The 23,690-nt window shown below is 40.8% G+C and overlaps 1 protein-coding gene across 3 annotated transcripts in view; it reads right to left on the reverse strand.

The window, feature by feature from the left end:
• KCNAB1 (potassium voltage-gated channel subfamily A regulatory beta subunit 1) overlaps positions 1 to 23,690 on the reverse strand; it is a 420,781-nt gene that overhangs the window by 248,906 nt on the left and 148,185 nt on the right. The window contains exon 1 of one of the 3 annotated variants that reach the window (XM_070466536.1): positions 21,358 to 22,430. The exons of the other annotated variants lie outside the window; for them this stretch is intronic. Within the exon in view, the coding sequence (XP_070322637.1) occupies positions 21,358 to 21,578 (221 nt within the window). The 5' untranslated portion in view covers positions 21,579 to 22,430. Of the gene's footprint in view, positions 1 to 21,357; positions 22,431 to 23,690 lie in introns of those variants that run through there. 3 annotated transcript variants of the gene reach the window in all.

Consider the following 23,690-nt stretch of genomic DNA (forward strand, 5'->3'; position numbering starts at 1 on the left):
ATGGACAGGGAGGCCTGGCATGCTGCAGTCCATGGGGTCGCAGAGAGTCTGACACGACTTAGTGAATTAACTGAACTGAACTGAACAACCTATAAAATAGGTACTGTCATCCTCCAGACTGATAAAAAGCTAATCCAGCATCAAAGACAGTGTAAGTGGCACAGCTGATTTAAACTCAAGTCTAAGTATTACAGTGAACAGACCTCCTTGTAAGAGGATGTCCCCACTTATCACCACAGGCTTGCCTACCTGAGATCTGACTACTTCCATCCCTTCCTCCCCAGTTCAGGCCAACTTCATCCTCTTGAAGATGACTGCAGCATCCTCTTTAGTGGTCTTCTGACTTGCACTTGTACCCTACAGTCTATTATCCACCAAGATACCCAAGTAACCCTTATAAAGCCTATAACAAATTTGTCACACTTCAGCTCAAAATCTTGCCATGGCTCCATCTCACCCAGAATTAAAACCAAGGTTCTAACCATGGCCCACGAGACCCTCCAGATTTGTCTCCTGGCTGCTCCTCTCTTTCCCTGGCCCAACCCAACCTCACTGGACTCTCAGCTGTCCCCAGATGCAGCAAAGGCTCAGGGCCTTTGCACTTGCTATTTCCTCTGTCTGCATTAATCTTCCCACAGACACTTAAAAGACTTGTTTTCTCACCTTCTTCCAGTTCATGATCAAAAGTCACCAAAAAACATCCCTGTCCACCTTCTTTCTTTTTTGATACAACTTTTGAAGTTTACTTTCCATTTACAGTTATTACAAAATATTGGTTATAAACCTTATGTTGACAATACATTCTTGAGCCTACCTTATACCCAAAAGTTTGTACCACCCAATTCCCACTCCTATATTATCCCTCCCCAACCTCCCCACTGGTGACCACTAGCTTGTTCTCTGTATCTATGAGTCTGCTTCTGTTTTGTTACATTCACTAGTTTGATATATTTTTTAGATTCCATATATGTGATATCATACAGTATTTGTCTTTCTCTAACTTATTTCACTTAGCATAATGCCCTTCAAGTCCAACCACGTTGCTGCAAATGGCAAAATTTCACTCTTTTTTACACCAAGTAGTATTATATTGTATGTATGTATCACATCTTCTTTATCCATTCATCTGTTGATGGAGACTTAGTTTGTTTCCATGTCTTGGCTATTATGGAATAGCGCTACTATGAACATACGGGTGCATGGATCTTTTCAAAATAGTATTTTTGGTTTTTCCAAATATATACACAGGTGTGGAATTGCTGGGTCATACAGTAATTCTATTTTTAGTTTTCTGAGAAAAATGCATCCTGTTTTCCATAGTGGCTGCATCAATTTATATAGACACCAACAGGGTACAAGCGTTCTCTTTTCTGCACATCCTCACCAACATTTGTTATTTGTAGACCTTTTGCTTATCTGTCCACCCTCTTTAAATAGCACCCTCCAGGAGCCTCTGCCTCGTGCCATGCTTATCTTCAAATAGCAGGTCTTACCTCCAGATATGCTAAATATTTCCTTTGTGTCTCTTTCTCCTTGTTTTAAAATTTAAGCTTTTAAAAGACAAAGACTCCATTTTGCTTACCCGCTTATCCTGAACACCCAGAGCACAGAGCAGGTGTTCAGGGAGTTTTTGTTGAATGAATCCATTCTTTTGAAAACCTATTGGCCTTAACAGTTAAGGATCCACATATACGGGCATGATGCTCTTCTAGGCACTGTTTATTCTGCACAATACCTACTCCGTTCACTGCTTAGTCGTGTCCAACTCTGCAACTCTGTGAACTGTAGCCCATCAGGCTCCTCTGTCCCTGGGATTTTTCAGGCAAGACTACTGGAATGGGTTGCCACTTCCTCTGCCAGGGGATCGTCCCAGCCCAGGGACTGAGCCCGCCTTCTCTGTATCTCCTGCCTTACAGGAGGATTCTTTACCCGCTTTGCCATCAGGGAAGCCCCACTTACTCTTTGGTGGAGAATCACAATTACATATGCAAAAGCTTCTATGTCAACAGTTTAACACCGAGATTTGCCCTCTAACTCCTGCTAGTTCATGGTTAGAACACTGCATGGTATTTTAATAATAATGTGGTCAGTCACAGCCTCCCTGAGATGGTAGCACTCACTCTGCTTCATCTGTACATCTGCCCTTTCTTGGGCCTGAGTTCTCCTTCCTCTGAGTGGTGGTAATAGCACCAGGACAACTTCAGAGCCCTGAATTTTCTCTTTCTACTAGGCTCTGCACCACCAAACTCAACTTTCAATTTAATAAAATTCTCTCTTGTCCTAAACAGAAGTAGAAACCACTTAATCATTCTTTTGAGAAATAAGTGTGCTGGTAGGAGGAACTTTTTACCTATATAAATAATTTCTACTCTTGAGAAGGTAGAACAGAAAGAAATAATGAAAACATTTCCAAACAAAAAATTTCTATATTTCCATAAAAATACTGTCTGCCATTCTTAAAACAAATCTGTATATACTTGGCCCTTCGTATCTGTAGGTTCCACATCTACAGATTTAACCAACCACAGATCAAAAATATTCCTTACAAAATTCCAGAAAGGTCCAAAAGGCTTAACTTAATTTGCCATATGCTGGTAACTGTTTACATAGCATTTACATTGTATTATGTATTATATGTCATCTAGAGATGATTAAAGTATATAGGAAGCAGTGTGAGGTTACATGCACGCATGTACTAGGCCATTTTGTATAAAGGACTTGAGCATCTTGGGATTTTGTTATCCATGGGGTTACTGGACCTCATCTTCTGTAGATAGTGAGGGACACTGTAGTCTCTGTAGGATGAAGCCTGGACATTAATGTCTCCAGCAGGAAGCATTTGTCCTCTTCCTTGTCCTTCTTACTTTGGTTGGCTGGTTTCCCACCTTGAAATGATGCCTGGATTGTCTTCCTGTACAACTTGTCCACTTTCCAAAATGTACACAAAGCAACTAAGAGTCTCAGGCCACAAACGTAGATGTTCAAGAAATATAGTGTGCTAAAATGTTTCTATAATTTCACTTAATTTCAACTCAGGGAGCTTCTCCTGCCAAGCTGACAGGAAATTGAACTTTCAGACAATACTAGCTCTCTTCTTGCTCCCTCCATACTGCTGAGGTCAGGTCAAGGTCCCAACCTTACCCTCCCAAGGTATTAAGGAATCCCTCCCATTATTGGTCATCTGTCCACAGTCACCCTAGAGACAGCCCAGAACATATGGTCTTTGACTCTGCTACCTTCAAGCCACACAGGTAACTTCATAGATTTGGGAAGAAGCTGAGCCCCTGCCTGAGGACCCAGTCTCTCTGATACCATACGGCCCTTTCCTCTGAGATCCTATCATGTTCCTTAGATGCTATCAGGGAGGAAGCTTCATGGGGCCAAAGACCTTCCACTGAACCTCTCATCCATCAGAATCTCAGCTTAATCTGGCAAGTGCCTTTGCTCTCAAACCTGAGTCTCTTCAACAGGCTTAGATTTTGGGAAACAAAATCACACTTTCTGCAAAGCATAAACTACTTATTTGAATGGAGAAAAGAAACATGCAGGGAGAAGCCACATATGTTAATATCTTTCAGTAGATAATGAAATCCCCCACTGCAACCAAGCCAGAAGATCCCTTTTCTGTTCCTGCATCTCAGAAGAAAACACTGTAACTCACTGTGGCTGGAATGAGTGGACCTGGACTCAGGGTTCAAGAGGACCTGTTACCTGACCCCTGAGGAATTCAGGCTCTCCAACTGCTGTATCCCTTGATAAAAGGCCAGAGTGATTGGATGTGTCATGGCAAGATTCAACCAGCTCCAAATGCACATCATGATGTGTTCAAAATCCAGCTCATTGAAGGGGTTTTGAAACAGTTATCATAATTGATCAATATGAACCTGTGAATATCAATATAAATAATTTCCCTACAAAGTCTGGTATTTTGCATTCAAGTATTCTTTTTATGCTTTAATCTATTTATTACCATAAAGATTATAGTATTATAAACGATCTTGCTTTTATTATCCCCTTCTTTGTAAAGGATCAAGTGATAACTTGGGAATCACCATTTTATGCAGACCCACGTTCGTAGCAGAAAGCCAACAAAAGCAAAGACTCAAATGGTCTCTTCACAGCCCTCCTCCCAGGATCCCGCACATAGATGCACTTTTCTCTTTTGAAGCAACACAGTGCATGGCCAGTAGATCTTTCTCAAGGAATATACACGTTTTAGAACAAATGATTACAAGTACCCTTAATCCCTGTCTTTACTCTGTCATTTTAGTTTTCTTTTTTCATGTTTTAATCCATGCCATTTTGGGAATCACCTTACATTACTTTCTGGTACAAGGCTGGGTATAAGTAGATGTAATAGAAACAGTGGGGGACAGGAAGGATAGGTCAGGCTCTTCAGTAGCTAAGGTCAGAAACAGACAGGATTCCTGCCTTCAAAGGAGAGAACTCATCATGGATGTGCAGAGGACAAGTCTGATAAAGAATAAAGCCTGCACAGGAAGCCAAGAGTTTTACATTGCAATACAATCCCACAGAAACCTTAGAAACTGATGAAAACTGGCTCATTAATGCATCCAATTATCCATCCAGTGAACTTAATTGATCACCTACAAAATGCCAGACACTGTGCTAAGACTGGGGCTGATTAAAATATGAATATTTCAAAGCAAAAAAAAAAGATTAAAGAAAGATCTATTGTGATGATATTAACATGTGCTCATAGAGCCTCATTCATTCTTGTCAACTTTCTTTTTGATATTACTGAGAATTTTAACGAATAACAGTTGGTACTATACAATTACATGTAATCTTCCAAAGCAACCCCATAAAGGTCCATTTTACAGATACTGGAGCACAGAGAAATTAAGAAATTTGCTAGTAAAGGCAAAGCTAGGTACAATTCCACTCCTGGCATATATCTGGACAAAACTGTAATTCGAAAGGATACATGTACCCAGTGTTCACTGCAGCAGTATTTACAATAGCTAAGACATGGAAACAACCTAAATGTCCATCAAAAGATGAATGAATAAAGAAGATGTGGTGCATACACACACACACACACACACACACATAATGGTATACTGTTGTTGTTTGTTGTTTTTTACTTGCTAAGTCATATCCAACCTTTTTGTGATCCCATAAACTATACCCCATAAGGCTCCTCTGTCCATGGGATTTCCCAAGCAAGAATACTGGAGTGGGTTGCCATTGCCTTTTCCAGGGGATCTTCCTGACCCAGGGATCGAACTCGTCTCCTGCATGGCAGGTGGGTTCTTTGCCACTGAGCCACCAAATAAGTAAGCCCATAATGGAATATTACTCAGCATAAAAAGAATGAAATACTGTCATTTGCAGCTACATGGATGGACCTACAGATTATCATACTAAGCAAAGTAAGTAAGATAAATAAAGACAAAGACCATATGATATCACTTATATGTGGAATCTAATGACACAAATGAATAGATCTATGAAACAAAAGCACATTCACAGACACAGAGAACAGACTTGTGGTTGCCAAGGAGAAGGAGGGCAGGGGAAGGTTGGTTTGGAAGTTTGGGACTAGCAGATGCAAACTATTATATGTATACTGAATAAACAAAAGGTCCTATTGCATTGCACAGAGAACTATATTTGATATAGTTGAATATACATTAGCCAACTGAATATATAAAAACCTGTCAGAAATCATAGTGGAAAAGAATATATATATATGTGTATATATATATATACACATATATATATATGACTGAATATGTGTGTATGTATATATGTATGTATATATATGTGTGTGTGTGTGTGTGTGTGTGTATATATATATATATATATATATATATATGTATATATATATATAAATGAATCTCTTTGCTATACACCAGAATCCAACATAACATTGAAAATCATCTGTACTTCAATTAAAAAAAAAGACAAAGCTGGGTAAATGAGTGATGCAGTACTGGGAGTTATTGTGCATGCTCCTGCAGAGCCTGTTTTCTGCTGGTGCTCCACGTTTTGTGTTTGCACCTTAAATACACACACACTCACACACCTTGCTGTGCTAAATATGAATAATGAATACTTGCCAAAAATTCACCTTTAAAATACTTGTTACTTTCTTGAGCTATATATAAATGTACCTACTAAGACCTGAAGATGTCCTTATTCCCCACTCAAGGAAAACTTCTAATAGTTTGAACTGCCAAAAATAAATATAATGGCTGCTAAACTTTCCATCTTTCAGTTCATGGGGTTCTCAATAACCTCGGATATGCAGATGACACCACCCTTATGGCAGAAAGTGTAGAAGAACTAAAGAGCCTCTTGATGAAAGTGAAAGAGGAGAGTGAAAAGTTGGCTTAAAGCTCAACATTCAGAAAACTAAGATCATGGCATCCGGTCCCATCACTTCATGGAAATAAATGGGAAAACAGTGGAAACATTGGCTGACTTTATTTTTCTGGGCTCCAAAATCACTGCAGATGGTGATTGCAGCCATGAAATTAAAAGACGCTTACTCCTTGGAAGGAAAGTTATGACCAACCTAGATAGCATATTAAAACGCGGAGACATTACTTTGACAACAAAGGTCTGTCTAGTCAAGGCTTTGGTTTTTCCAGTGGTCATGTATGGATGTGAGAGTTGAACTATAAAGAAAGCTGAGTGTCGAAGAATTGATGCTTTTGAACTGTGGTGTTGTAGAAGACTCTAGAGAGTCCTTTGGACTGCAAGGAGATCCATCAGTCCATCCTAAAGCTGCTGCCCCAGCTGAGGAGAAGAAAGTAGAAGCAAAGAAAGAAGAATCTGAAGAGTCTGATGATGACATGGGCTTTGGTCTTTTTGACTAAACCTCTTTAGTAACACACTCAATAAAAAGCTGAGCTGTTAAAAAAAAGGAGATCAGTCCTGGATGTTCATTGGAAGGACTGATGTTGAAGCTGAAACTCCAATACTTTGGCCACCTAATGCGAAGTGCTGACTCATTGGAAAAGACCCTGATGTTGGAAAAGATTGAGGGCAGAAGAAGAAGGTGATAACAGAGGATGAGATGGTTGGATGGCAAGATCGACTCGATGGACATGGGTTTGGGTAAACTCCGGGAGTTGGTGATGGACAGGGAGGCCTGGCAAGCTGCGGTTCATGGGGTCACAAAGAGTCGGACACAACTGAGTGACTGAACTGACCTGAACTGAAACTTTCCATCAGCCTATAGATTCTGAACCAGCCCTGAGCTCCTGCATATATGTTCTTTGTACCACTACGATGCTCCGGTTCAACCTCTGCCCTGATTTTCTGGTCAGAGTAATAATGAAGGGTACTAGGTATCTGGACCATTCCGTGGCTCATGCCAACAAGGGAAAATAGAACCTCACCCAGAAACGCCACTTGCACATGTTGGATTCCTTTTAGTCCTGAGTCACAACTGGTATAAACAAATGCTGGGCCACCATAAGAAAAAGTTGGCCAGAAATTGTCTGAACTTAGAATTGAAATGGAAAGCTCAATATTTGGGATTGCACAAGATGTCATTATGTTCTGTTTTTATGCCTCAGTTTCTATAACTGAAAATGGACATAACACTACTTGCTAACCCCTTTCAGAATTTTGCTCAAGGATAAAAATAGCACTAATTAAGCTCTTTCAACTCCTTGGTATAAATGTTTATGTGAGGCAATCACATAAAGTGAGATTTTAGTGGAACAGAATGTTACTCAGACATTTTGATAATTAGTATTTGTCTTTTGTCAAACCCTGTCCCCAAGGTGTTTCCATCTCAAAGTAGGTATACATCAGGCTAATATCCTAAGCAAGAGTAACAAGAAAGAAAAATTACAAACTAACACTTTATGAATGCCTTTATTTCTAAAACTAATCATTATTAAAAGTCAAATACTTTGATCAATGACATTGTCATATGATAATGCTTTCCTGCTAAGAAATAAAATTGAAGTACACATTAATCTCATCATGTTTGCTTCATTAGTGGCCATCAATGACCTATAATCAGACAGGTTTATTAGCTGAATAGACTTTCAAACTTCAACCTGTTAATTTTTTTCTGCTGTTGACATTAACCAATGTTGTTATTGTTGTGTTTGCAGTAGGAAAATATCTTCTCTGAGTTAGAAAATAGACCCTGTTGGCAATAATTTTGTGGGCATCAAGGGTAGGTCTGGTTCTTCCCCATCCTGCCCTCAATGTACTATTAGAGGGGGTTGGTTCACTGGTGGCTGTAAATACACTGTCACGTTCATGTAAAGATGGTCAACTGAATTGAAAATGCAGGTGTTGTTATGCAGCCCTGTAAGAGTTCTACAACACTTTCCTATTCCTATTGTAGAATTACTTCCTCCACCATTGCATTCTAACCCATTCTTTGCAACTCAGCTCTATAGTTCAGAGTGGTAGCACAGTCCGCAATCAGCAAGGTCCCAAAGGATCTTGTGCATATTCTGATACATTTCATTTCCTCATTTCCCTCTCATTCAAGTATTGTGTCCCTTAAAGGCTCCAGGAAACAAGAGCTGGTCATGAATGAGGTAATCATAACCCAAGGGTGAGTTTTAACTCTTGACTCTTCTGATTTCTGAATTCCAAACGAATCTTTTCTAACTCACATTGATCTACAGCCACTAACATGTCTCCGTATCTAATGTAATCTGGGACTTATTGCTTCAAGGTCCAGAGAAGGCATGCAAATTTAAATGATTTGGCATCAAGAGTGTAATTCTTCAAAATCCAATATTCTAGGCAGTGATAGAGGAGCCGTGGGTCTTGGAAAACAATGAAGAAAACTAGGGAACAACCAGCTACTTCTTATTGGTATGTTAGGCCAAATATCACAGAGGGAAATTGCATGAGTTAAAACATTTGAAAATTCGGGGGCTTCCCTGGTGGTCCAGAGGTTAAGAATCCACCTGCCATTACATGGGTTCGATCCCGGGTCCAGGAAGATCCCACACACCTAGGGACAACTAAGCCTGGCATAGAGCCTGTGCTGTGTAACAGGAGAAACCGCCAGCAGGAGAAAACTGTGCACTGCTAAAACTAGAGAACAGCCCCCACTCACCGCCGCAACCAGAGAAAGCCTGTGCAGCAATGACGACCCAGCACAGCCAAAAATAACCAACAAAACACTGGGCAAACATTTGGAAAATTTGTATCAGAATATGCACAAATTTTATGAGTAAGAATAAAAATATCTTTGCCATTAAAATAAAATGCCTGACCAACCTAATGAGTTCAAGAAAATATTTACTAGAAGGGTTCAGAAAAAGAAATTCATATCCCTGCAAGAAACTCCTACTTTCCTGTCCCCAACACCACCATTAATGGACAACACTAAGCAGGCAGGGGCAGTATGAGTTTTCTGGAAAGGTTAAGTTATATTATGTTATATTATGTTATATTTATTATGTTATGTTATATTATATGATATTATATTATATGCACTGAGCCTCACAGATACATCATATCAGGATGAAAGATGCGCGGCCAGGGCTCCCACACCCCAGGTGCTTGGAAGAAGTGAGACTCCCTAGCTGACTGACTGCAGTCACGAAATTTAGAAGCAGTTATATATATTTCCGGAGTCATGAGAATTTTAATTACAGCTTGATCTTTACGGCTATCCACTGACTTTTCTATTACTGTCCACTTACCAGTTTTTACTTAGGCCTTGGAATTAAAAAAAAAACAACGGAATATTTCTAGCAGATGTTGCATTAAGGGGCCTAAGAAACAGAACAGATTTCAAGCAATAGCTGCCATTATGGTAAATACCGAGGTCAAGACAAAACTGTTCAAACTTTTTCACACTGAAGCTACACACATACTCATAAAATATGAATTTTTATTCTGAGTCAAGCCTAAGCTATAGCCTTAGACAGAGAAAAATCCACATCACCCTGCATATTCCATGACCTCATTATTCCTCTTGTCTTGCCTCACCTGAGTGAGTCTCAGATGCTAGAGAAAGTAATGAGGATATAATGCTTGATACTTTGGTTTCCTTTACTTGTCCCTCTTCTGCATAACATATTTGCATGATACATGTGGTAGAACTGAATAATGGCCACTAAAAGATGTTCACAGACTAATCACTGGGAACTTGTGAATAATGTTAACTTATGTGGTAAAAGGGACTTTGCATGTGTGATTAAGTTAAAGATTATGAGATGGGGTGATTATCCTGGATTATCTGGCTGGAACCAATGTTGTCTCAGCAGTGCTTATAAGAGGGAGGCAGGAGGATCAAAGTGAGAAAGAGGAGATGTGCAATCTTCCCAGAAGTTGGAGAGAGGTGCTTAGAAGACAGAGGAAAATGCCATGAGCTAAGAAATGCAAGTGGCCTCTGGAAGCTGGAAAAGGTGAGGAAATAATTTCTACCCTGCGGCCTCCAGAAGGAACAGAACCCTGATGACAACTTGATTTTAGACTTCTGGCTTCCAGAACTGTGAGAGAACACATTTGCGTTGTTTTAAGGCACTAACTTTGGGGAAGTTTATTGCAGGAACAATAGGAAACTGTTGCTGCTGCTGCTGCTAAGTCGCTTCAGTCGTGTCTGACTCTGTGCGACCCCATAGACGGCAGCCCACCAGGTTCCGCCGTCCCTGGGATTCTCCAGGCAAGAACACTGGAGTGGGTTGCCATTTCCTTCTCCAGTGCATGAAAGTGAAAGTGAAGCCGCTCAGTCACATCCAACTCTTCGAAACCCCATGGACTGCAACCTGCCAGGCTCCTCCTTCCATGGGGTTTTCCAGGCAAGAGTACTGGAGCGGGGTGCCAATAGGAAACTACTACAATATAAAATGCCCAGCCTTACTTCCTAAAGATACTTGCCACGTCTCCTTCTAAATTACTTCCTGTTTTGAAATAGGACCACAGAAAGTCCTGATGAAGACCTTAGGAAACATCTGGTGGAGTCTGGAGCCCTCAGGCAAACATACACTTGCTTCTCTGGTTAAGGAATGATTCTATGTTTTTATGGACTAAGATACCCAAGCCTCCTGATTTCTAAAAGATAACTTTTGGAGAAACTGTATTTGAGTGTAATTGAAATCTTCAACTTCTTCTTTAGAAATGAAAGATAAGCCATTATTGAGTGCGTAGTTGTATGCTAGACCATGAATTTCCCAACTCCCACTTTCTATCCGAGCCTCCTTGAACTGTTTGCTTATTTTCTCTTCATCATCATTGAACAAATATGATTTCCATTAAGATGAAAACCCTCTGTAATCAGATGAAGATATCTTCTAAGCATTTCCATTCTTTTCAATAAGTGCAAAAACTCCATAATGCAGAAGTGCTTGTTCATATAGAGGTAGAAAATGGAGAAGGAGTGAGTCAAAAGGTCTATTTTCATCAAATGCCTCAGAGGAATTCTTTGCTGGTTTTTGTTGAGAAAGAATAGCATTCATTAAAGCCATGTTATTTACACAGTTGATTTTTATAACAAGCTTGTTGCTGTGGTCTCAGGCCAAAGACACTAACAACAAAAACCCTGTAACACAAAAACCAAGTTTAATGTGGAAATTAATTTCAAAGAAGTGGAAGAGAGGGTGCCTTAATAGCATATGTTCTTCAGGGAAAAGCTCACTTTTCTTATATAAGACCTCTGTCAAAGCAGATGGGCCTTCCAATAGATACAAACTCATCATGGAGAACACTATGCCTGGAATTTCCTGCGGTCAAATCCCTTCAGGGACACTGTCTTGGAAGATGTTAATTACCAACACAGAAAACTTTTTCTGCTAATAAAGCCAGTCATGCACAGTTGCCTTTACATTAAAACCTGCTAGATTAAAAGAACCTCTATAAGAGCACATCAAAAGGCAAATTAATCATATTGCAAGCTGTTAGTTTTTCTATCTAGATACTCAAATGCTATTGAAACTTACATGTCAGAATTAACCTCTTTCATATTTCTTTAACCCAAGAGATTTCAACTGTCACCATTAAAACCTTTAGAGAATATTATCTCATAAGGCTTGCTACATATCAGCAGAGGGATCCTCCATTATTCAAATAAATGGGTTAGAACATTTAAAAATGTTTCAGAGCAATTTTTTCAAAGATTGGCTCAAAATGTTAAAAGTTGTTGTTTTCTTCTAAAACAGTAAGCATAACAATGGAATGCAGACAAGAGGACAGAGCATGTTTCTGTTATTAGGCAATCTTGTGATTCTGTACTAAAAAGTCTAGGTCTTTACTTGGAATTGTATCCAGCTCTGGATGGATAGAGGCTTTAGGTGAGAGTCATAATTGCATCTGGGAATCAGAAAATGAAGTATAGGAGGAAGAACCAGCCTAGAAATTAGAAGGCTGAGTCATAGTAATGGTTTTCAAGTACCAGAGGACTTATGAAGCAGATAATTATAGCTATCTCAAGACCCGGGTTCAGTCCCTGGGTTGGGAAGATGCCCTGGAGAAGGGAATGGCTACCCACTCCAGAATTCTTCCTTGGAGAATTTCATAGGCAGAGAAGCCTGGTGGGCTACAGTCCACAGGGTTGCAAAGAGTCAGACACGACTGAGTAACTAACACTTTCCTTTTCCTTTCAATTGAGGACAAACCAAGAAGCTTCCAATGCAGCTTGAAAGGAGCTGAGTTGATCACAAGGAGGAATTTTCTCATGGTGAAGTATCTTTTTGACTTGGATCGTTTAGCAGCAGAACAGTCAGGCCAGGAGAGCAGGTGCTGGGACCAGAATGGGAAAGACTCTCCCTCCCCAGATATCAACAGAAGGTTGGGAACCTCCGGCACATGTGGCGCTCCCCACCTTGCCTCACTGCTGTGCCCTTGCTTTCTTGCCTATCAATTTGCTATTAGCATTTTTAGCCTGACTTTGACTATTAGGGTCCAGACGACAGATGAGAATTCTAACAGCCCTCACTTTATTGCTCCCTCTGAGGATTTCAGAGCTTACTGAATGATTCCAATTCATAGAAAAATGAGCCAAAAAATTTTTTTTCATGACTGCTGTGAAAGGAGATTACACAATATTTCTTCAGGGGCCTTTACAAGTAGTTGCTGCACAGTACAAATTGGAAAAACAGGACAGATTTCTCATGAGAGCTGGACCAGATGGCCTGTGTGAGGGCTCTCAGAGTCCTCCATCGCTGTCGATTCCAAGAAAAAAAAAAATCACTGCTGGGCTTCTGTTTTGGTTTCCAATCTGAGTAACTGAAAATCAACCTGCAAGGAAGATTTTTTAATGTATTTTGATTCTGAGTCTCAGGAGCAAGTTTTCAAAGTAATCTCTCAAAGCATGGAGGAGAGTGAAGTATGTTCAGTGTTGAATGCCCTAAGGAGCATTTCATATCCAGGAATTGACATGTATTCCTGTCCTATCACCTGCGCCCAAGGGTTTGTAGATTTCTTTCTGAGACACCAGTTATTTAGAAACTGTGATACCAAGTACACTGTCATCTGAAAGTTAATTTATGTTCAGCTTCAGAATTAGTCCAAGCCGGGAGCTGCTGCGGGGGCACTTTGGGGTCCTCACGACTCTGCAGGAGACGAAGGAAGCTGGTCTAGCTCTGCGAATGCACAGCAGGGCTTTCCTTCTTCTAGAGATAAAAGCTTGAACTGCAGACTGTGCACACGTGTAGAAAGGAACTGTCCCTTCTAGAAACGTTTCATACCCTGTGCTTCTTTCCTGTGTTAAAAAATGGGGCACGATCAAGGAGCTACCATGTAGAAGCTAACAGAACATAAGGAATCCTGCTCTTGGAGCCAGGACCTGAGTTTGACCTTGACCCTTTCATCAGCTCCTTGAGTAACTGTGACCAAGGAACTGGTCATGCTGTATAAAATTATATGACTGAGCCAGATGGAATCTGAAGTTTCCTCAGTGCCAACAATCACTGATAACTCATTTATTTCTGTGATTACGTAGAATAAAAAATTCTCAATATTGAAGTGGAAATTTGAAAGACTTTTTTTGGCCTTAATCCCTATCACTGTTATCTTCTATTTCTGAAAAGAGTGGAAAACTGATCATAGAAATATTTTTAAGCACACAACATGATTAAAATTGCAGCATCAAATTATTTTTTATTACTTCTGATGACCCCCAAAATGGCTTTGAAATTCTTATAAGAAAATGGATACATCAATACATGTGAATTCAGTTCTTCTCATAAAATGGCATTCTCTTTTTTTCAAAACAAAAGTTTTGAAAGATACTCAAAGAAACCAGGAGTCTTATATTTCGATCAATTCACCGGACCCAAGTCCTATCTGTTCATGAATTCATATAGTAATGACAAACTATGCATTTGATGAAATGAATTTAAAAAATCAAAGTGAAACTTATGAATCTGATTTTCCTTTTTAATGTCATGGATTTTTTTCTCCTCCTCTCAGAACATTTCTCAAATTACCACAAGTGCAAATGTTTACAGAAATCTTTTAAAAAAAGAATTTCTATAATGAGTGCACGTCCAAAGAGGGTCATTGAATGGATTTAGGATTAAGGGCTCCAAATGTAGTAAGCCAACTGAAGATCTCAGCTAGAAGACAAGTTCTCTCTGGAAACAGCTTGGATAGATCCCTTTACTTGGGCATTTGTGCACACACAGACACACCCAGATCGTGCATACATACGTTTCCAGAGCTGCAGACCTGGAACTACGTTTGCCTACCAGTTGCAGGAGGCTCCCTCCCCTCCTACCATTTTCTCACCATCCCATGGATGCCAGACTTCTGGCTGATGCTTTGCAGAGGTGGAATAAACGCTATGAGACTGAATCAGCAACCAACTTTCAGGAAGGTTTCTCCACCTCCCCCATTTTCATCATTTTGCTTTGAGGAAGAGAGGCAAGCCCACACCCATGGGTATAAGCGAAAATGACAATGGCATTCTTTACCCGTTTCCCTCCCCCAAAAAAACCCGGCATTTTAAATATCCAAGCTGCTGTCTTCTCTGGACTAAAATCAAATATTTCTATTCGAAACACAGCCACAGAGCTAGCACTTCGCCCCTTCCTCCTCTTCAGCCCACCTATTTCCTCCCACTTTTCCCCATACGGAAGCTCACAAGCACACACACATACACACACACACACACACACTCAGCGCCTTTTACGTAATCGGCTGACAAGATTGATCTTTCACTTCAATTGCTTTGATTCAAAATCTGCCCACCATTCGTGGGAGGTAAAGAGCTGTGGATGAGATGTGTGCTTTAATAAAGAGGCTAGAGGAGGAAGGGCCTGGGAAAGGCATCTGGTCCGAGCCTTTTTTATGTAGTCTTATTTTTTATAGGAAAATAGAAAGTGCTTTGGAATTCAACATAAATTCTCTTGTTTCAAACTTACAACTCTTAGATTTTTTTTTTGGACAGCTGCCAGATTAATTTCTTCTTAATAGAACTTTGTAACCAGACACGTTGTTCAAAAATCTGAAATAATTCTTCCTTGCCGATGTTCACCTTACATCCAACTCTTCTTTGCCTCTGCAAGATGCCCTCTCACCACTTCCCTGTGCGAACTCTCTGCGCTATTCCATTATTTCTCAGGACTCCACACACAGCCTTTGGGACAGCCTGCTCCTTTGCTGCAGTCTATCAGATCTCACCCTCTGTTCTGTTCATCTTGGTATTTCTCCTGTCTCAACATCAAGATTCCCTGATCTTCTTCATGAAACTTCTCCCTAACTCCTGCAGCCCCTGATGAATGATGGCTGCTCAAACTACAGCAACAGTTATCCTTTGTATCACTTAACATACGCAGCCTTTTTGTGCAGGTACCTAGCCACATTGGGCCTCCCAGGTGATCTAGTGGTAAAGAATCTGCCTGCCAATGCAGGAGACACAGGTCCAATCCCTGGGTTAGGAAGATCCCCTGGAGGAGGAAATAGCAACCCACTCCTGTATTCTTGCCTGGGAAATTCCAAGGACAGAGGAGCCTGGCAGGCTACAATCCATGGGGTCACAGAGAATTGGACATGACTGAGTACGCACAACACACCACCATACTAAACAAGAGGGGACCCTCACTCTGTATCCCCAGCATTTTACACAGTATCCTACATATGTAGTCATTCATTTTTCAAGCATTTATTGAGCAGTTACTATGTGCCAGGTGCCAGGTTAGACTCTGGGGTTATAGAGATGAGCCAGAGTCAAACCTAAAGCTGTTTACAGACTAATGGGGAAGATACAGATGCAAATGAATAATAGCAACACTACATGATCAATAATTTCCATAACAAAAATAAGGATCAGATACAGTGGATGCACTAAAGAACAATGCTGTATGGGGTGAAGCCAGGAAAGATTTCACAAAGAAGGTTAGGCTAGAGTTGGGCCTTAGAGGATGCATAGTAGTTTGCCTAACTGTTCAAAGGAGGTAGAAGAATTCCAGGGTAGGAGGACCAGCATGGAAAATGATACAGAGGCATAAAAAACCAAGAAGGTCCAGGGTACTATAAAGAATTGTCTCTCAAGTAAGGACTTCTGATAAAACAAGCTCTCAGAGATAAGAACAGAGTAGTGACTGTAAAGCTTGCTCTATGCCAGACCATGAAGCATCTCAGGTACCATGCTAGGTAGCTGGGATTTTATCCCCCAAGCTACAGGATGGCAATGAAGAAAATTCGGAATAATTCTCTAATCTGAAGTTATCTAATGATGACAACAACCCAACTGTCCTTCAGTGAATGAATGGTTAAAAAAATCATGAAACATCCTTACCATGAGCTACTGCTCAGTAAGAAGAAGGAATGAACTATTGATACACACAATCTGGATGAGTCTCAAGAGAGTTATGCAGAATGGAAAAAGCCAATGCCCAAATATTACAAACTGTATGATCCCATTTATATAATGTTCTTGAAACCACAAATTATAGAGGATCAGGAACCAGTGGATGCTAAGGATTAGGGCCTGCGAAAGAGGACGTGGATGTGACTGTAGAGGGGTAGTATGAGAGATTTCCCCGGCGGCTCAGATGGTAAGGTGTCTGCCTACAATGTGGGAGACCTGGGTTCGATCCCTGGGTCAGGAAGATCCTCTGGAGAGGGAAATGGCAACCCACTCAAGTACTCTTGCCTGGAAAATCCCATGGATGGAGGAGCCTGGTAGGCTACAGTCCACGGGGTCGCAAAGAGTCGGACATGACTGAGCAACTTCACTTTCTTTCTTTTTCACTTTGTGGTGATGAAGCAATTCTAATGCTTCATTGTGGTGGCAGTTACACAAACTTATACATGTGGTTAATTGCACAGACATAGGAATACACACACATGAATGCATGATAACCAGTAAAATCTGAACAAATTCCTATGGATCGCAGTAATGTCAATCTACTAGTTTTGACTCTGTGCTATAGTTATACAAGATGTTCTCACTGGAGAAAACATCATTTAGTTACATAAAAATTCCCTGCATTTTTTTGTGAATGTCTGTGATCTATAATTATTTGAATTAAAAAATTTAATAATGCCAAAAAAGGTAGAGTGGATTGACTCCAAAAAAGGAAAAGTTTTATAGTGGAATTAAGGTTTATTGCTTAGACAATTTCCTTCTTGTAAATAATTCTCTTAAGAATTTCAAAGCGTGTTTTATGCAACTATATAACACACAGTTATATTGATATAAATGTATATGTTACAAATAATACTTTTTTCATGAAATTGGGTTCATTGACATTCAACTTGTTCTGGAACTAAAGTAAAAATTTTGGAATAGAGGAGTAGCTTATCAGCACAAATGTGTTCAAACATGAATAACAAAAGCTCTGAGATCACGTCCATCACTAGTAAATGGATAATTCTAAAAAAAAAAAAAAAATACCCAATGAATCAATCAAACAAAAACAACCAAAAAAACCTGGCTTAACTTCTGTTCTGAGTGATTTGCCTTTCTTAGGATAAAAGATTCATGTATGTACCTACCTCTATGTGATGTCCACACATATATATCATCACATGTATATATGTCATGTAAACATCTATCATGTATACCTGCAGAGTGTATATCAAACTCGAACAGTGTGATGAACTTTAATATTAAAAAAATATGCAAAACTAAGATAAAGGGCCTCTCATGTATTAATAAGGCACAAGTATAAAAACTATAAGAAACACAATAGTCCTGTATTATCTACACACAAGATAGTTCCCAAGATGGAATTTTGTTCTCTTGAACTTACAGTGACATTTGAATAGCAGATTGCTCTGGTGGATTTTTTTTCTCACCATCAGCCTTGAAACAATAGTTAATTTTATGTAAGATTCTTGCACAATGCTAATGTGAAGGTAAAAGTGGCTTAGAGTATTCTTGCAAAATTCAGATGCTTCATACAAGTGAATATTAATTCTTTCTAAAATCCCAAGTTCACAAGTTCCTTATTAATGTCAGGTTGGCAATGTCAGGATGGAAATTATAAGCTATGAGTTTTGCTTTAAAAATCATATGGTATTAAATGAATAGAAAGCATTCTACTCAGGATTGTAAGTAGGTCCTCAGTGGCCAGGTAGCCTCCTACAGCAAGGTTGAAACCTGAAAGAAGTCCCTGGGATGGCAAATAGGTGGCAGATATGGGCACAATGACTCATGCCCCAAGATGCAACCACAGCAGAGACAGTAACCTCAAAATGGACAAATAGGTTGGTTGAGGTCTGACTATGAACCCCCCAAATACGGCCTTCATAAAAACATCTTATAGTAGAAAATTATTATGTATTTATGAGTTTGCTTATTCATGGTCTGTTTTCCTAAGAATGCAAATCCCAAACCTTATCTGGTTTCTATACATTTGTGTACCCATTTCTGATAGGGTTCTTGCCACAGAACAGGTGCTTAGTAAATATTTGCTGATTAAATGGATATCTCTTTATTTCATAACTTTTTTTTTGACAATTACTGAGTGGTAGACACTTTAAAAATGCTGACCAATGCTACGAACCCTCTCCTCAAAAATACACACAGGAAGACAATATTTTATAGGACTCATGGATCCCAATTAAGTTGTGCCAATGGAAATCATTTTCAAGGATGAGGAATATTATTATAAACACAATTAGCCACTGATTTTCCATTCGAGATCCTTCAGGCATTCTCCTGATTGTTCACCCAAACCAATTACCTCCCCAACTCTATGGCATTATTTTTTTAATTTTTTGCTACATTATTACTAATAAATAGTTTTTGCATACACATCAATGTCAAAAATATAACTAATATAACTACTAAAATATTTCTATCATTTTTATAAAGTATATTATAGGCTCTTTCCCTCCCACTTCTGTTTTTCTCTTCTTTCTTTCTCCAACCCTAAGAAAGTCTTAGTGTACATTTGGCATAATCTCCTGATCTCTTTCCTAAAAGGTCACTCTAAGTAGAATTTGAAAGACAAAGGAGTTAAGTCACACTCACAGACACACAAAGTCACCTGCCTGTCATAGATGGAACAATTCAGATTAAGAGGGGGAGTGGAAACCAGGTAATGTCCAGTCACCATAAACAACAAATACTTCAAGTTATCCTGAAGACTGCAGATGGCTAGCTTTTTGTCAGGAAAGAGCTGTCCTTAGTTGATAGTAATGAAAGATGCCCAAGTGAATCTTATACACTGAGCTTTTGGTGTGTATTACCATTCAAACTGAGTTGAGCTGTATTATCAGCAAAACCTTAATGGAAATCTCCTGCCTTCCTAAGATGAAACTCTTCCAATACACTGATTCACAAGCAACTATGAAACTCTGCCACAAGAAATGAAGGGTGTTACTATTTATCCCTTCTGGCTTACAAAAAGAGCTCTAGGTGCTGCTGAAGGCCACAGTTCGAATTCCCTCTGCAGTCTGCTTTAACCTGAGTGTCCCGCTCCCAGGGGCCCTGCCCAGGAAGGCGGCAACTCCTTTCCATCTCCATCAGGGCAGCATAGGTGCAAGGCGGAGCGGCACCGTGGCCACCGGGCAGAGGCTGGGTGTGAGCCCCAGGAGCAGCAATGGAGAATGCCAGTGCGCTCAAGACTGCAGTCCTCGTTGTCAACCTGTCATGGGGCCCCATTCTCCACCCTGGAAATATCAGGAGAAGCAGAGGTCCTCACACCAGTGATACTTCAAGGAGTTGCCTGGAGTTAGGCTGCTTGCACTGTACTGCAGCGGGGGCAAAGCGCTTTAGCTATAAACTTTTAGTGAGTCTACCCCATCAAAGTCAAGGCTTTATTTCTTAATGGCTCAAAAATATACCAAAACAACAGGGCTTGCTGTTTTTTCAATGAGATTCCCTGTTAACTCTGCAAAGAAACTTGTTTCAAGAACAACTTTTATAGAAATCGGTTTGAATGCTCATTTCAGAATCCCCATAAGGAAAACCTAGTCTTAAGTGTTCACGGGCATTATTTTAATTGTATTAAGTTCCTTTCATCCTAAAACCTGGTTCCTAACAAAGATGAGGGAAAGCTAAATGTAAATAATTGACAAAGTCATATCTGCAAACTAGATCACCAAAGCCTTTGGAAAACACATCATAAGCTCTTCTCTACATCTGCAAAGACTTTTAGAGACAAAAAGCACAGGAGTTTTAAAGAAATAAAGTCAGAAAGATTCGGCACAAAACAAATACAACGAGGAGGCAAGAGTCACAGAATTAAATAATGAAATTTTCTACTTATCAAATTTCAGTCATTCCCTATTAAAGAGAGCATCAACTATTACCAGGAAGATTTCCAACTCTGGAAAGCAGCATAGAGGAAAGGGGAGCTTAAAAATTTATGAAGAAATCAATAATATCACAACAATTGATTTTTCCTCTATATTTCATAAGGTATTTCAAGAATACTGTATTTCAAGAATAATTTAGGTTTAAGTATGTCAATGTTCAAACTAACTTATCAATATAGGTGTTTCTTCCCTGTAACAAAACTTCCTTAAAAGGCTGCCCAGCATTTGTCACCTTGGGCTTTTAAAAAATAAATAAGAATACAGTACTAGATGGAAAACTATTTTTAATAGTATAATCACAGAAACTACATTCTGTACCATAAAATAGAACAGGCACATTTGCTCTTGAAAAGCTACTCTCATCTCAATACCAGTTTTCAGCTGCTGTGTTATTCTCTGAAGACGAAATTCATACAGCTCCTAAGGTGTTCGTAACACTTAAGAATATACAAAATGGGCCACAGTTTTTAAATCCAATACATAATACAACACCACACAACCACCTTGGGTTTTCCACTTTCCTAAGGAAAGACACCTTTTCTATTTTAAAGACACCCGAAAATTCTAAATTAAGCAGCCCACCAATAAGTAAGTCACTTTTCAAAACCGAAGGATTGTCTCCACTACACCGGTAATAGAACACAGAAACCCGGGGCAGAGGGAATCTTATCAATACGTCCATACCTATATTTCATGCCAGTCTGCTTTGCAGTGGACTCTTTGAGAGAGATGTGATGCTGAGGGGTGAAGGTGCCCAAGCTGCGAGCGATGATAGCAACCGTGCGGAATTTGGCCCGGGCTGCGTTCACCACATTGGGGGCGGTGGAGCTCTGCTTGCTCAGAAGTCTGTCCTCACCATTCCGACTCTTCAAATTATGCTCGGTGCAGGCTATGGAGACTTGCATTGCTTCCCCGGGCACCGCGCGGTCCCTCTCAGAACCCCAGAGCACAGGCAGTCAGGAGAGATCGAGCAGCTGGGAGGGTCTGCTCGCCTTTTAACCCCTCCTTGCTCCCTCTTCCTCGGAAAGCCGGCAGAGGAGTCCTCGCGGCTGGCTTCCGAGTCCGGGAAAGTGGCAGGAGCGGCCGCGGCGCAGGACAGGGTCCCAGACGCCAACAGAAGTAAACAGCCAGCCCTTAAGTTGTCAAGGCAGCTGGAGCGCGGATCAGGCTCGCAAATCTTCCCAGGCAGTAATCTCGCTTGATTAAACAGCTGAATCCGTGTAGTCGGGAGGCTTGGGCAGACGCCTGGAGCTAAGCATTCGTGCCGAATGCACGCAGCCCCGCCAGAAGCCCGTCCGCCGTGCCTGAATGCGGGCTCGCCTCTGGGCGATGGCTCACATCCACGCAGGCACACCGCAAGATGCGCCGCCAGCACCCTCTGGACCACAGGCAGGATGCTCTATTGGCGCGTGGAGCATCCCGAGAAGCAGCTAATGGCGAGCCGCTCCCCGGGGGCCGGAGCTCCCCATCCACTCAGGCTGTCCGCTCCCTCCCTGGCCCACTCCGGGAGGTCCTAGGAGCTCCTCAAGACCCCTCCCCACTCATTTTCAGGCAGAAGCCTGGGTCTTTGAATCGGTACCCACGCCGTCTGCGGCTGCAAGGAGGGGCAGGAAGGTCCCTTTAAAGAGCTCCTTGCCTTTGTGTGCGAGGGGAAGGCAAGAATCACTTTCACCAGACTCTTGCTGTAAAGAAGCTGGAGGACTGCTTTTCAAGAGGGACTCTGCCCAGACTCAGACCAAATTCTGCTGCACCACAACATTTGGAATGGGGGAAGGAAGGATGGGGGTGCTTATGCCAGAGAACATGCCAGTGAATTAACACGTGAATACTCGGTGACTGGTGTGTTACAGCACAGCTTGAAATCCCTGTTATTAGCCTTACCAGCGTTGATTTCACACTTGCTTGCTACTTAACTTCTTAAGCAAATTAGTTTGAAGTTTACTGAAAAGACAGTGCAGACTTTTCAGTCAAGTAACCTAACTTGCTGCAAAATCTATTCTGGCCCACAAAGGAGGCTGAAGGATGGGAGAGGAGGCAGTGATTTGGTAGCACCCAGAAGGTGGCTGCACAAGGTAAGCAGAAGGTCCAAGTCACCATCCAGAAAGGTCCAAGGCAGGTGACTGGGACCATGAACACTGCCTGCTGGTCATCTGTGACCAGCTGGTGAGGACAAGCATTATCCCCAGGTCAAGGGTAGGCAGCAAGGCACTTCCTGTCTTCTCTGAACGTTCCGGTGAGGCAGAAACATTGCCTGGTTCACTATCAGGTTCAAAGCAACTCCTCAGTAAATGTGATTGAACCAAACCAAGCAGCAGGGGGCTAATAATTTATCTCTTTGTTTGAAATGCTGGCAGTCAGAGCTTTTTTTTAGATAGATGTGCTTACAATAAAACTGTGGGGCTTCCCTGGTGGTCCAATGGTTAAGAACCCACCTGCCAATGCAGGGGACAAGGGTTAGATCTCTGATTCTGGAAGCTCCCACATGCAGGGGAGCAAAAAGTCCTTGCACCAAAACTGCTGAGCCCGCATGCTATATAACACCAGAAGTCCAAGTGCTCTAAAGCCTGTGTCTGCAGCAAGAAGACTTGCAAGGAGAAGCCCGTGTACTGCAACAAAAACCCAGTGCAGCCAAAAATAAATACAATTTTCTTTAATTAAGATTTTTAAAGTTTTAAAATTAAAGCTGCGCCTTCTGCAAAATCAGCTCTCTAAAGGTGGTTCCCAACAGAAACTGCTGTCAAGAAAAAGGAAAGTGTTTAAATCAATGAAATTTGTAAGCACCATCTCCGTATTAGGCATTAGAAAGAAATGTGGAGGAAAAAATTATACTTCTCAAGGAACTGGCAACCTGGATGGGAAGAAAAAAGCAATCACCCTTAAAGAGATTAATTACCAAGGTTTGAAAGAGTGGTACGGACAGCAAGTATACTAGAGTTAAGCAGGGGAATGATTATAGGAGGCTAGAGAAAGTTTTTCATTTTGGTTTTTTTCCCCCACCATTTATTTTTATTAGTTGG

Source organism: Odocoileus virginianus, chromosome 4, assembly GCF_023699985.2.
Source record: "Odocoileus virginianus isolate 20LAN1187 ecotype Illinois chromosome 4, Ovbor_1.2, whole genome shotgun sequence".
NCBI lineage: Eukaryota > Metazoa > Chordata > Mammalia > Artiodactyla > Cervidae > Odocoileus > Odocoileus virginianus.